The following is a 14136-nucleotide window of genomic DNA, read 5'->3' as shown; positions in this document are numbered from 1 at the left end:
GAAAATAAGACATCCCCTGAAAATAAGACCTAGCACCATTTTGAGAGAAAAAATTAATATAAGACACTGTCTTATTTTCGGGGAAATGGTAGAAATGAAGAGGAGTTCATCATGGTGAAGGCAGGGGGTTCTTCCATCTGTCATGGTTGAAGAGCACTGAGTAGGTGCTTATTGCAGGATCAGTTCAGGAGGGATTTTATAATTATAAAAACTCAGATTACCTTTGATCATTTTTAGTGTTTCTTTTACTTTTATTTAGGCATTATTGAATTTTTTCTTGTTAGGGAGCAATGTTTAGTTTTGACCCTCCTCCAACTCTCCAAAGCAGAATACAATTTTTAGTTATTATAAGAAAAAAGGCAAAAAGATCATTAAAATGTTGATATTGCTTTGAACAGTGATTATTGTGTAAGTGGTTTTCATTAAGTTACACATATTCGTGCTTTTTAAAAACAAGCTTTTTAAACTCATATATTGTAGTTTACTACTCCTTTTATATTTAACATTATTTTTAGGTTGATTGCTTAGGAATATTGCAACAGGAATATTTAAATGTGCAACCTCACGGATAGCTGAAAGGTTCACGATACTAAAATTTTAGCTGTGTAGGAGATGAAATGCATATAATAGTAAATATATTAAGAATCTTTTATTATAACATGTAAATTAGCACTTTGGGACCAATTCTAACTTCAGGATTATTTTTTGTTCCTCTGCAATGCATTCCAGTTGACGCATTTATCAATTTTATGAGTAGCATAAATAAATTTAGTTCATCTGCCTATTTGTATAACTTTTAAGTAGGCCAATGTAAACAGTTTCTTATCTGCCATATGTTGAAATTTTTTAGAAAAGTAAAGAAAAACTGGCTAGTCAACAAAGATGGCATTGAGTTTCATTGTTTTGGAAAAAAGAGTGAAGTGAACGAGATGCCTGTTCATCTGGTTCTTTTTTTTTTTTTTTTTTTTTTTTTTCATCTGGTTCTTTAAATATCATCAACAAAAGTTTCAGAATGTGTCTCCAAGGACAAAGGCGGAGTTTTCCCGGCTTTGATTGGTTGCCGCCTGCTCCTGTCCTGCAGCCATCCTTAATAGGCTTTGGGTAGATCGGAATCACACAAGCAGGCTGACATTTATTGCTATCCTACTTGTTTCTTTGCCCTGAGCCCTGAGATTCTCAAGGAGCCACTGTAAAAGATTTCTTTCATTTCGTCCATGATCTACGAGAGGGGATCACACTCAGAAGAGCAGGCATGAGTTTGAGTGCGAGGAGAGTCACTCTGCCTTCAGTAACACCCTTAGTGCTACCGACGAGGGTATGTGCTGCTTTTCCTTTTTCCCTTGCTGTTTTTCTTTTCCTTGTGACTGTGTGCTTATTCATGTGTTGGAGACTTTAGTTACATATCCTGAGAGAGACTCTAATTCCTTGAGGCTACAGGTAATTAAAGAATATGTTATTGGCTTAAGATTAAGGGGGGGAAAAACCCCACACACATCTGTGCTAGAACATCTCTGTAGTAAAAGCTCCCTGTAAAAGCAGTTCGGTCTCCATTTCAGGGCATTGTGATTTAGAGACTGTATTGAAGTTTTTACTTTTTTTCTTCCTTCTATTGTAACTTCAGGCCTCTTTGCCTTGAGTGCAACAGGAAATCTGCTAGCTATTATGTTTTCTATTTGTTTACTGAGGAACAGTTTGTTTGTTTGACTATAATTTCTTATATATGCATCTTCGTTTTTGTATGGACTATATAATTGTTTTTACTGCTTACACATGTAGCACCAGTTTATTACTCTCTGGTTTCTACCCATTTGGATTGAGTGTCTCCCTATTTGCTTAAGAAAAACTTTGCAGTAAATTTCCCTGTGAAAGGGCTTTCTGTTAATTATTAATGCAATCAAGCCTGTGTATGAAAATAGTTTTTCTGTTAGTTTTTTGCAAAGATTATTTTCATGGCTTGCAGCAGTATATTTTATAAGGTGATAAATGTACCGTGTAATGTACCATTTAAGTAAAACTGAATATACTAAACTTCTCTTGAAATTGCATCAAATAAGAATATTGTATTGACTTCTTTAAAGAATCAAATATCTTGCATAGAAAAAGAAAGCACAAAAGCACATTTTTGGCAATATTTTTTCTGAATTATTTTGGTGCTACTAGAAACTGCAATACTTATTTCCATACCTGACTTTTAATAGCTAACTGTTAGTTAACTATTAGTGTATTCCACTAAGTCAAAGGTCATGGTTTAATTTATTTGAAAATGACAACTCTAATGATTAAGATGGATTTTTAAAAAATAGAAGTATCTCTTTTGTTATTTTCAACTTTTAGGTTTTCAACTTGGCTTTCTTATCCTATTCACCAATTTATTCACTGGGGACATTTTACTTGGCACTGGAATAGTATAAGGTAATTTTGCCAACATTTGTTGTTTATAATCTTTCTTGATGACTTCCTCTCATTTTATTACTATTTTTTAATATAGTTTTTATTGACTTCAGAGAGGAAGGAAGAGGGGAAGAGAGATAGAAACCTCAGTGATGAGAGAGAAGTATTAATTGGCTGCCTTCTGCACAACCCCCACTGGAGACTGAGCCCACAGCCCAGACATGTGCCCTGACCGGGAATTGAACCATGACCTTCCTGGGTCATAGGTTGGATACTCAACAACTGAGCCGCGCCAGCCAGGAATTTTCTCTCATTTTAAGCAAATTTAATTAAAAATATTTTGCTTTGAATCTGTTTTGATTTAGGCTTGCCACTGCATTGATGATGACCATCAAGGTTTTCTTAATCATTGGGAATGTGAAAAGGCATATTAACATAAATCAAATCTATGTTTTTATGTTTCCTTCTTTGTCCAGTTAATATTGTAGTGTAGACTGACCATGAAATGCTCACCATGAGGATTTTTGGACAGGGTGCTGGGGTGGTGGAAAGCATACCACCTGGACTCTCCATTTACTGGCTCTGTGACCTTGGCATGACACCTAGACTCTCAGAGACATTATTTTCTCACCTGGATCACAGCTGAGAGATTTCCATCCAGTGATCTCTTAAGTCCTATTTGCATGTAGTTCTGTGAATCAAATAATATATTTTGCATTTTCATAGTTATAGAAAAATATTCAAACCATTTTTATTTTTCTATTTTCGGAGAGTATAAAGCATTACAAAAAGGTGCTGTCATTTTTAAGGACTTGGAGCAGTTAGTCTAGGGAAAGTGGTATGAGCACACCTTGGCGCTGCCTGGTGAATTGCAAACCAAGAGTATTCTGGAAAGCCGTGGTTATAACTGATGTTAGTTCTGAGCTGCCACTGGACACATCATTGAGATTTCTCTTGGCCTTTTGATAATAAGCTTCTTGCTGGGTTTCTATTATAATAATTACAGAAGTCAGAATCCCCTAAGCCCAAATCTATGTTGCTCCTTTGCATTGAGTATAGATATTAAATGTTCATATATTTTAGCCCATTGTCATTTGCAGAAAGCACTTCTTTCACCTGATATTATAACCCCCTAAGGACCCATTGTCTATAAAATTGTTCTGAAAATTTTAGAACCTCTTATTTTAAAAATTTAGAAACCTGTTATTTTTCTGGCTAAAATGCATACATCTGCTCTGATTATAGCATACTTCTTCCCCCCCCCCCCCCAAGATAGAAAATCATTCCACACTTGTAATTAACTTGTCATTTTCTGATGCACCATAATATGCTGCTTTTACAAATCAGTACAAGCATTTCTCAGAGTATTTTGGGAGCAGCTTTTTACATTCCCAAGAAGGCAGGTACTTTTCCCACAGGTTTGGCATAAAGTTTGCTCATCTTAAATGAGTAGTTCTTGCCAAATAATTTTCCAACTGGAATACTAATCATTTGAAAAGCTGAGACATTTCTGAAAATGCTCAGCAGCACTTGGGAGTACATTTCTAATCAGTTAGTGTATCTGGCTGTAAGAGTCTCCTGAGAGTGATTGGGAAATTGAATTTTAAATATGGCCCTCAACATTGTATGGGTCTTTTTTTTTGTGTGTGTGTGTGGCAGATCAAATACACTTTGATTTTTGAGGAACGGAGTATTTTGGTAGATTTCCTGTCAAGCAAATTGTAAATAAATTTTTGGCTTTCTCTAATCGTATTTAAAACTGATTGCCTCAATTAGTGAATCAAAATTCTAGTGAAGATGGTTTTATCACATCTCTTATAAATTATCAGATCCTCACCAAAGGCTTTGAATGAATCCTTTACCTCATTTTTTTCTCAGATAACTACTAGGTTATGCCTTTTTTTTTTTTTTTTCCCCAGATGAGAAGACTGAGTCTATGGGTGTGAGTGACTTACGCAGGGTCACTCAAAAGGTCAATGACAAAGCTAGAAATAGAATCTAGGTCTTGTGACTTCCTGTGTTTCTCCTAGATACCTGTTACCTCCTGAAGTTAATATGTCAATGAAATTGCCGTATAGTGTGTGTAATTACCATTCAACTTCTAGTCTGGAATTAGTTTAGACAAATTCTTTCATCTTTCTTTGTACCTCTACCAACTCCTATATACTCTAGTGTAGAAAACACATTGTTCAGAAAGCAATTGTAGGCAACAGAATGAGTGTGTTAGTGTGCCTGTGTGTGTGTATGTGTTTGTGTGTGTGTGTGTGTTTGTGTGTGAGAGAGAGAGATTTAGAGAGACAATTTATACCCAGAGTGCTAGATGGTACATTGCATCAAGAAAACATTTTAAGGTTCCAAAGAGTTAACTAAAGACTCAAGCTAACTAAATTGTAAGATATACATTAAGTGCAAAATAAAATCCACATTTTTTCAATAGAAAGGCTGCAAAGTCATAGGGCCAGATGTCTATATTCTGATTCTGTGGGTAGAAATATTTCATGCCTCTATCAGATTAATGTTGTGTTGTAGATTATGCTTTCAGGCATTTCTGCATTCTAGTCTATAGTTACAGACATGTTGATAAAAACACAATCCTGAAGAGTCTCAAATCTCAGAGGAAAAGGAATAATTTTTAGGTTATATGTTTTTTAAGATTCATATCCTTTTGAAAATAGGAAGTTGGTGAGTATAATATGGAGTAATGCCATTTAACAGAATATTCAGTCCCCCTCTATACAAGAGAATAGTTTGTTATATTCATTTCCTTCATACAATTAGAGTCATTGCTATATTTAAAAATATTGAACACGATTTTGCTAAGAATGAAACATCACACCGCTGTTTTGTCCAGAACCTTTTAGGTACATTCAGAATCAATCCAAATGTATGTGGCATTCACTGTGCCTCATGGCCTGGACCTACCGCAGTTCCCCAGCTTCACGTGACACCTCCTCCCGCACATCGTTTTTCTCCTGGTGCGCCCAGCAGCATTCACTGTCTGTCCTTCTGAGCTCAGTGGCCGATACACCACTCCAGGCTCCTGTTTGCCTTTCCGAAGATGGCTTATTGCCTGTGTCTGAGCTCTGGTACCACCGGGAAGCCTGGAATACTCTTTCTCATCCATTTTAATGGTGTCTCCATTCAGCCTCAGTGGATATGTCTTTGTTACTCATTTCTCAATTCAGTAACTACTGTCATGGGACCAATTTTATTGTTACCTTTTATGATATTGAAGTCTTATTAGCTATCTTATGCTCTCTGGCTTTTCAAATTTGACTTCAAGTCTTCTTTATGTATCTTGGGTATTTTTTTGTATATCTTACCCTATTTGGTTTTTAAAATTTATCTCTTTTTGTCTTCCAACTAGGTTTTTTTAAAATTTAAGGGAAAGGCTCTTAAACAAACTGCTTTGTCAGTTACAGGCTGAATTTAATTTTATGTAATCATAGAACTCAAAAGAAGCATATTAAAGAGGGACGGTACTTATTTTTCTATTACTTTACAGGAAGAATCAGTCCAAAGCGAACTGGCCGCCTCACAATGTCCTCAGGCCTCTAAACTTCTTGCTTTCTCTCACATCTTCCTTAGTGTTTGTCCCTTTCCTTTTAAGGAAAGATAAATGCAAATCTGCAGGCATCCTGTTCACATTCCTGGCACGCAGTATGGGGAGGACCTAGGGCATGCCTGCCAGTCTGTGGGGTATTAGTGTGCTGCTCCGAAATAGCCAGGAGCGTCTGCTTATGTCCTACTGGCCAGGACTGTGTCTCATGGTCAACCCTGGACACAAGGGAGGCCAGGACATGTAGGGCTTGAATTCAACTCATTGCCCTCCTCAAATCCTCACCCAGTCAGGATTCATTAGGAAGGGAGAAGGGAAGGGTGACTCCTGGTGGGCAACTAGCCATCTCCACTGCAAGTAGCTTGGATATATGAGGCATCCAGTATGTATTTTTCCCTTGGATTTTTATTGCTGTTACAACAGATGCAAACTATGATTCTACTTTTTGACCAAATGTTTTCTATTTCTTGTATGCAGATAGTAGAAAGGGTTCTGAGTGGGGACAGAGCAGGTTTCCTGAGTAGGGGGGTTTGTGGAAATCCACAGATGGGGCCCTGAATTCAGATGGTTGGATTTGCTTGGAAGGTGGTCGCGGTGTGGTAGTATTTGCCCAGAGTTCTCGTTCTTGCCAAACCTTGATCTTTCTGCTGCCCTTTTAATTTTTTATACAGGGTCTCTACAGCATATTCACCCAGGAAGGGTGCCACTGAGATGAGTGGATTTTGTGTTTTCACAATTCCCCCCCCTGAGAAGTGAGTTTTTGAGAAGTGGTGTAGTAGAGATTGTGTGTTCTGGAGCCAGGAAGTCCTGAGTGTGAGCTCAGCTCTGTCACTGACCAGTGGGATGACGTAAGGTGCCTCTTCCAGACCTTTCTGAGAGTCAGTTTTTCTGTCTTGGAGGCAATGATGCTTCTATACAGAACAGTTGTGAGGATACATAGGGTAGATATTTAAAAATACTTGCCATATAGGAGCTCAAAAATGTGAATTGCTACCCTACCCCCTCTAATTTAAAATGGTATGTTTTACTAGTTTCATAAACACTTAAAACTCTCCCTATTTCTATGAATGGACTTTAATTTGAATTAAAAAAAAATTAAACCAACTATCATATGCTGATAAGCGGTGGTTAGGTGGTAATAGGGGGTTATGTTAGTTCTCCTTTTACTATCCCAGGGAGTATCTGGTAGGGACTCAAGGGTTGTATATTTGAAAGAAGGAGAATTGTGCCTCGTGTGCAGACCTGTTCCAGTAGACAGGGGTGTCATTGCTGTAATGTTAGTGACATGGTGGCTGGACTGTGTCACTTTTCATCATCACTGGACTTAAGGTGCAGAGTGGGTATAAATACTATCAGTTCAACAAACACAGATTTTTAACAAAATAAAATTGGGCTCCTCTGGCACTCACCTGCTACTGACCTTTCTTCTGTACCTTCGTCTGTCTGTTGCAGTCACATCATTGTTCTTGGGTTTCATATCTTGTGGTAAAAAGTCATGTGCTCAAGGCTCACCTCAGCCAGTCCACCTGCCTTTTTGTTAGCGTATCCAGTCCCAGCTTGCTGCTGTGGACAGTTTGGTGTACTCACTGCCTTCCACACACACACCAATAAAAATAAAAACAGCCGTCAGCTGTTCAGCACTGATTACACGTTCTCTTTAATCCTCATAAGAGCCCTGTAGGGTTGAGGGACAAGTTGGGAGGAGGAAAATGAGGCTTGGAGAAGATAAGTGTCTTACCCAAAGTACACCACTAATGTCAAAGCACCTCTCTAATATCAACTGAGTGCTCTCAGGTTGCCAGTCGGTCCGTGTTCCAGAATGAGGAATCTGAAGCTTGTAGCTGAAGAGCTGCCAGTCTAGGATCTGCTCACAGAGCGGGCTCCAGCGTCCATCACTGCCGTGAGCACCTGGACTGAACCTGCAAGAGACAGGGCCATGCCCCATATCGCTTTGTAAACTACAGCCCTCGGTCCGCATTTGGCAGTGAAGGCAGATTAAAAATAGCTGTCTGGTTAACAGTCTCAGACTCCTGCTGGGCAGTCTTAGGGCTGGTCTCCTGGCTGTGCCCCAGCACCCTAAGCCAAATCGAGAAAATAAGCATCTCTTCCTGGCAGGAAAAGGAAGCAAGACCTTTGGTAATTTCAGATATTAAACCCTCTGAGAGGGTAAAAATTTTCTCTCCCTGTAGGATATTAAAAATGCTTGCTCTTAAGACAGTTCCAAAAGAGAAATTAAAAATCCATTTTGGCAAAAATAGCATTGTTAGTAAGTGATTATAACTTCCTACTTGGACATTCATAGTTGGACATATACAGTACATTCAGTTGTATTTGTGAACATGTCAGGAATAGTATCTCTCCGTTTCAGAAGTCAAATTAGTTTAGGTAGTTCTGTCAAGGTTTGAAGAAAAAAATTTGACGTTATCATTCTAAATGCCAGAGAGAACCTCCCCTTGAGATCCCAAGTGAGGTGACACTCACTCTCTCTCTCTCTCTCTCTCTCTCTCTCTCTCTCTCTCTCTCTCTCTCTCTCACACACACACACACACACACACACACACACACACACAAGTTGTAATCTGCAAACCGTCTTATTCCTCTTTTTTTCCACCCACCGGGAAATTGAGACTCCCTCTGCTGGCTATTTCAGTATATGCAACTTTTTCTGGCAAATTATGCTAAGAAAAGTGAAACAAAGGAAAACATATTTGGACATTCAAAAAGCTAGGTCTTTGGGATGCAAAAGCATTTTTATGTTCTGGTGTTCAGTTTTCTAACACTTGCATCCATGATGTTCTGTAGAAGTGGCAGCTTAAAGGAGCATGCACCTTGGATGAGGACAGCGGAGGATCAGGTAGGAGCCCAGGGACAGGTTCCATGCTGGCTCTGCCAGGGACCAGCTGGGATCCTGGGCAAGTCACACCCTCCCCAGCCTCAGCTTCTTCACTGGAAAAATGAGAGGATTTTAGTGGATGTTCTCCAACAGCCCTTCTAATGATCACATTGTAAGATTCTAATAGCATTGATTCCATTTCTTTCACAGGAATATGTGCTACCCGTGTTTTACACTGGCATAAAGTAAATATCTAGAAAAATGAAGCAAAGGTAAATTACAAAAATGTATACAAAGCATTTGTTCCTCATGCTGTCACAGCATGGGAATGTTAGGTTTAGAAAGTGATATTTTGTTTGCTATTATAAGTTTGTAAGATAATACCCTCACATGTCCCAGAAAGACTGAGAACTGCCTGACTCATTGATTTGGTGAAAATTTAAATTATAAGATGCACCATTATTTTATATGCTTCTAATTAAATTATGACAAACCATTGATGGTAAATTACATCTAAGTTTCAGGGAGGTTAACTGTGAGAAAATGTGCTTATAGGAATCCGTAAGATAAGGTAGTTCTTAATAGTGCTTCAGCTGATGCCAGCCAGCTCAAGAATTGAACAGTGTGATGTGTCCTGGCTTCCAATCAGTCTCTTTTCTCCCCTTGTGCTCCTTGTGCTATTCCCTCTGTCTTCTAAACACTCATCCTCTCCTCTTCAACTTGTCTTTCTCACCATGTGAGATGGTTTTTAACTTTTCTGCTGAGACATGTCTGGTAGTTATTCTGGGAAGAAATGATTGCTTAAAAGGTGAAATGAGACACTGGGGTAAGACTGCGTCCAACATAAGCATGACCAGTGGGTTTTTGCTTTAATATGAATACGCATTAACACTTGTGAAGGTCTTTTCACTTTGAGATGGATTAGTCAGCACTGGCATCTTCTCGGGAATTGAATGTGTTTCAAGAACACCAGGCCTCAGAGAGCACTCCTTTGATGGAGTCATTGGACGCTTTCAGGTGGGATTTGTCATCTGACCCCCTTTATTATTCATGTTGGATTTAGGATCTAGGATAGCATTTATATATTCATATGTTTATGTGTGTGTACCTCTACATCCATGGTTTAGGATATTTCTGGACTTAGTTTTTAATTTGACTTCTTTCATGATGAAATTGGAGCTGTGTGGTGTGTGTTTTTATTACTTTCTTTTTGTTTTTCTTGACCACATAGCAGAGCAAACTGAAAGAGCTTCCAATTTCTCTTTGTAACATCTCATCCCCTCTAGGGAGAAAGGAGGCCCAGGGAAGGGACAGTCTGCAAGGCTCTTGGCCTGAGGTAAGGATTGCAGAAAAGTAAAGAGCAGAGTAAGGGAGTAGAGTAGAGCAGAGGGGCTCTGAGGAACTTTCTGGGCCTCCCTGTCCCTGCAGACGGTCCTTCTCCTGGTTGAAAGCCTCGCTGTGGCATGATTTGGCAGTGTCACTGGTCCAAGCGGCCAGGTGTGGCCATGCTAAGGCCTCTGCCCTGCCAAGTGTGGCATTTCCAGTAGTGAGGCCTGGTCCTCTTTGGCCTGGCCTGATGCTGGCCGGGACACGGATTCATACCCAAAAAGGCTCCTATAAGGTCTATATGGGCCACAATAACCCAGGTCCTTTCACCCTGAATTAGTTCCTCTCTTCACCCAGTCATGCCCTGTGATTTTCCTGTTGAAATGTGGTAACATGGGAATGTACGCAATTCAGTGTTTGCAGAGGAGGCATGGGGCTGATTCATCTGGTGAGACCTTGAGGATTGCAGACTAATAGGAAGAGCCTGGGCCAGTGGTGACTTTTGATGAAACCGCATCACCAAAACCCCAAACTGCCTGCCTCTGGTTTCAAATGTGAGAAAAAACAATATGAGACCTAAATTTTGTAGGGTAGCTTTTCTGTTGCTTGTAGTTAGACTGCTTCCTAAATGATTAAATCATCATGTGGTTATTGATATTTTTTTTTTTTTAACTTCTTTGTGATCATATGCTTGTAAAGCTATCATGTAACACCATAAGCACCCAGCCTGTTTTGTCTTCCAGGTGGAAAGTATAGTGTCATTCACCAGTGACTGACTGGGCACGTAACATGTTATATGTAATTCTATGTTTTCATTCATTGAAAAAGGGTACTCTGTCATTTATGTATCTAAAAAATGATCCCTTATTGTGGTGGCCCCCGCTCTAGTTGGCACTGATGGAAACCCGTGTTCAGCAGTGCTGGCCCTTTAAAGATGCTCCTTCCATAGGCATCTGTGATTGCTCAGCTGGTCCTCATGACTCGGTCCCTCTGATCTTGGCATAGTGCTCTGTTTACTGTTCTCTACATATTTTTGCTCTTTCAATCCTCAGTATCTTTGCTTATAATATTTGTCCCTCTTAGATATCCCCCTACCTTCTCTTTTTGCATTTTCACAGATTCCCAGGTTTGAAATGGACCATCGAAGTCACCTGGCCCACCTTTGTTTACTTCACACATTTCATGAAACCTTCCCTGTCTTTTCTGTTTGGTCCATATGTTTCTGCCCTTCTTTAGTTTCCAGACCTTGCCTTATCCAGTTTGGCTCAGTGGATAGAACATCAGCCTGTGGACTGAAGGATCCTGGTTCGATTTTTGCCAAGAGCATATGCCCGGTTGTGGGTTTGATCTCCAAAGGGGATATGCAGAAGGCAGTAGATCAATGGTTCTCTCTCATCATTGATGCTTCTATCTCTCTCTCCATCTCCCTACCTCTCTGGAATCAATAAGAAAACATATTTAGAAGTTTTCAGACCTTGTGAAGTTTTAAAGCTGCTATTTTGAAATCCCTAATGTTGTTTCTACAGGGCTACACATGATGGTTTCACTCATCACTAAAATAACATGTTTGTTTGTGCACTATGTGCCCAGAGCTGTGCTAACTGCTGGGGATATAATGGGAAGCAAACATCATCCCTGCAATCATGCAGCCTCCTGAGGTTGGTGCATCATAATTACAGAGTCGCACACCTGCATATGTGTAGCAAAGGGCCTGGACCTAAACTAGGAGAGTCACTGAGAGCTTTCCGGCAGAAATAATGGTTTCTCTGAGTGGGGTTGTGTAGAGAAAGTGAAGAAGCGGTGTTCCAGCAGAAGGTGGAGAGAGGTTCCAGGCAGCAGAAACAGTCTGTGCAAATGTCCTGTGATAGCGAAGAGCATGGCTATTTCAAGAAACTTGAGAAAAAGTATGGTTAGAGATCGAGAATGAGAAAGGATCCTAGGGAATAACGTTGAAAGGGGCCACGGGGGTATGGAATGGACCTGTCTGTGTCAATCAATGTATGTATTATTTATATTGATGATATGTTTTGAGTTAATATAACTAATTGGACATGTACTGCTCATGGTGAAATAAAGTGCATTGTTGAATATCTCTTGTTAGAAAGAACTTAAGGCTCCTTACTACTTGATTTCTCTAACCTATATACTGTTTTACTCTAGATAAGTACTTGGCAGCTAGCAAACTAATTCAGGATGGTAGTAGGAAACAACAACTTTTCTTGAGATTTTAGGGTCTTTTGGAAAACTCTTTCTTAAAAAACACAACATTCTGTTAGAGATTTGGAATAAGTACTGATGACTATGTTATTTTCCATTCTCTTCAAGGGAACACAATAAGTTGCTTAATTCAGAATATCTGAGATGTTTTCTCTTATCTTAGGACTCTGCGTTCCGTATTTAAAAGAATGTAAAAACCCAGGGCTACCCTGACCTCGATGTAAAAATATTTCATATGACATGGCACAGTTGCATTTATATTAAAATAATAGAGAAAAAAACAAAATAAGCATTAAAAGGTAAACTTTTAAAGAGCTGTACAAATAAGCTCTATTTTGGGATATAGTTGAGAGCAAGTTTCTGTGGTCCTTGTTCCTTATTTTCTATTATCTATAAATAATAGATATGTGTGTGTAATTAATAGATATAATAAATGAATGATTTTTTTTCTGTGTAAAAGTTATATATACTTTTCATCACGATAAGATCTTGGTATTAAATATGGTGTTTAAATTATTTTAAGTTAAATAATAAATAACAAGAGTTAAATGTGGTACTTGAATGTAGTTAATGTGAAAAATAAATTTGTGACCTTAAAATTGAAACTTTGACCAGAAGGTAATCTTGTTTCAGTAGCCTCTTTCTTCCTTCCTTCCTTCTTTCTTCTTTCATATATTTGTTTAATCAATGCTTTTTAAAAATAAATTTATTAAGGTGACATTGGTTAATAAAATTATATGTTTCAAGTACACAGTTAATTCTATTATACATCATCTATATATTGCATTGTATTCCCACCACCCAAAATCAAATCTTCCATCATCATATATTTTACCTCCTTTATCCTTTCCTACCCCTCTTCCCTCTGCTAACCACCATACTGTTGTCCTTGTATATGAGTTTTTTTCCCCTAGCTTTTTTTCCCCCGCTACTGAATGATTATACCTCTTCTCTCCTCCCTTCTCTGGATAAAAGGGGGAAGCTATCCAGTAGCTAGATACTTACCTTTGGATCCAGTGCCCCTTTCTGCTTGATGGCATTGCCAAATGACCAGATGAAAACCCTAAATACCTTTTAAATACCCTTGCATGGGTCAGGTTGGAAAAGGACGTGGCTCTCCCTGCCATCACAGTCCTGGGGTCTGCAGGGAGGAGGGGAAAGGCTGACTGTTTAGCCCTCGCCCAGGGCTTTCCTAAGGCATTTCATACAGTCTGTTCTGAGAACCAGAATTTCCGGTGAGTGTAGAGTTAAATACTTGGTGTGCTTTGGGGGCAATTTTGATATATTTTGAATTGACTTTCAAACTAGATCTCTTGATTTTTTTCAGAAATGGCCTTTGTCTTATTTTTCAAATATTCTCTGTCTTTTAGTCTCAAGACTTCAGAGGCCTCGAGACTTTTCCTGAAAAGTTAACCTGAAAAGTTAACCGTGTCTTGCTGTGTCTATATTTGAACGTTGTTGTGTCTACTGTTTGGGTTATGTTACTCTTTTATCTCTTGCCTCCACTTAATTTTTAAGGAGGGCAGTGTAGGGGAGTTGGGGTAGAAAGTGTATCAACTGCCTTGATAAGGATGTCAGCCAAGACAGAGGTCTGCTCTGCCCTCATTCCAGCACACCCCCTGCAGCGGCTACTCTGTCTGTGTATTACCTTCTCCTTGCTCTGTGCCATGTGCTTCCAGAGCAGTTTTTTAATCTGTAAACCACTCCAAAGGCCAAGGTTGCTCTGATAGCCAGGATTGCAGCGACACGCAAGGGCTTCCAGAACACAGCCTGTATGTCTACACGGCTGGCTGTCCTTGGGTGCTCTGTT

The 14136-nt window shown here is 39.2% G+C and overlaps 1 protein-coding gene across 2 annotated transcripts in view; it reads left to right on the top strand.

Moving 5' to 3' along the window:
* GRB14 (growth factor receptor bound protein 14) overlaps positions 1 to 14136 on the top strand; it is a 103091-nt gene that overhangs the window by 47121 nt on the left and 41834 nt on the right. The window contains exon 1 of one of the 2 annotated variants that reach the window (XM_084891610.1): positions 1095 to 1315. The exons of the other annotated variant lie outside the window; for it this stretch is intronic. Within the exon in view, the coding sequence (XP_084747736.1) occupies positions 1253 to 1315 (63 nt within the window). The 5' untranslated portion in view covers positions 1095 to 1252. Of the gene's footprint in view, positions 1 to 1094; positions 1316 to 14136 lie in introns of those variants that run through there. 2 annotated transcript variants of the gene reach the window in all.

The sequence above is a fragment of the Pipistrellus hanaki genome, assembly GCF_964339955.1.
Source record: "Pipistrellus hanaki genome assembly, chromosome: 8".
Taxonomy (NCBI): Eukaryota; Metazoa; Chordata; class Mammalia; order Chiroptera; family Vespertilionidae; genus Pipistrellus; species Pipistrellus hanaki.
The sequence above is the reverse complement of the archived record's forward strand: the minus strand, read 5'-3'. Positions and strand labels throughout refer to the sequence as shown.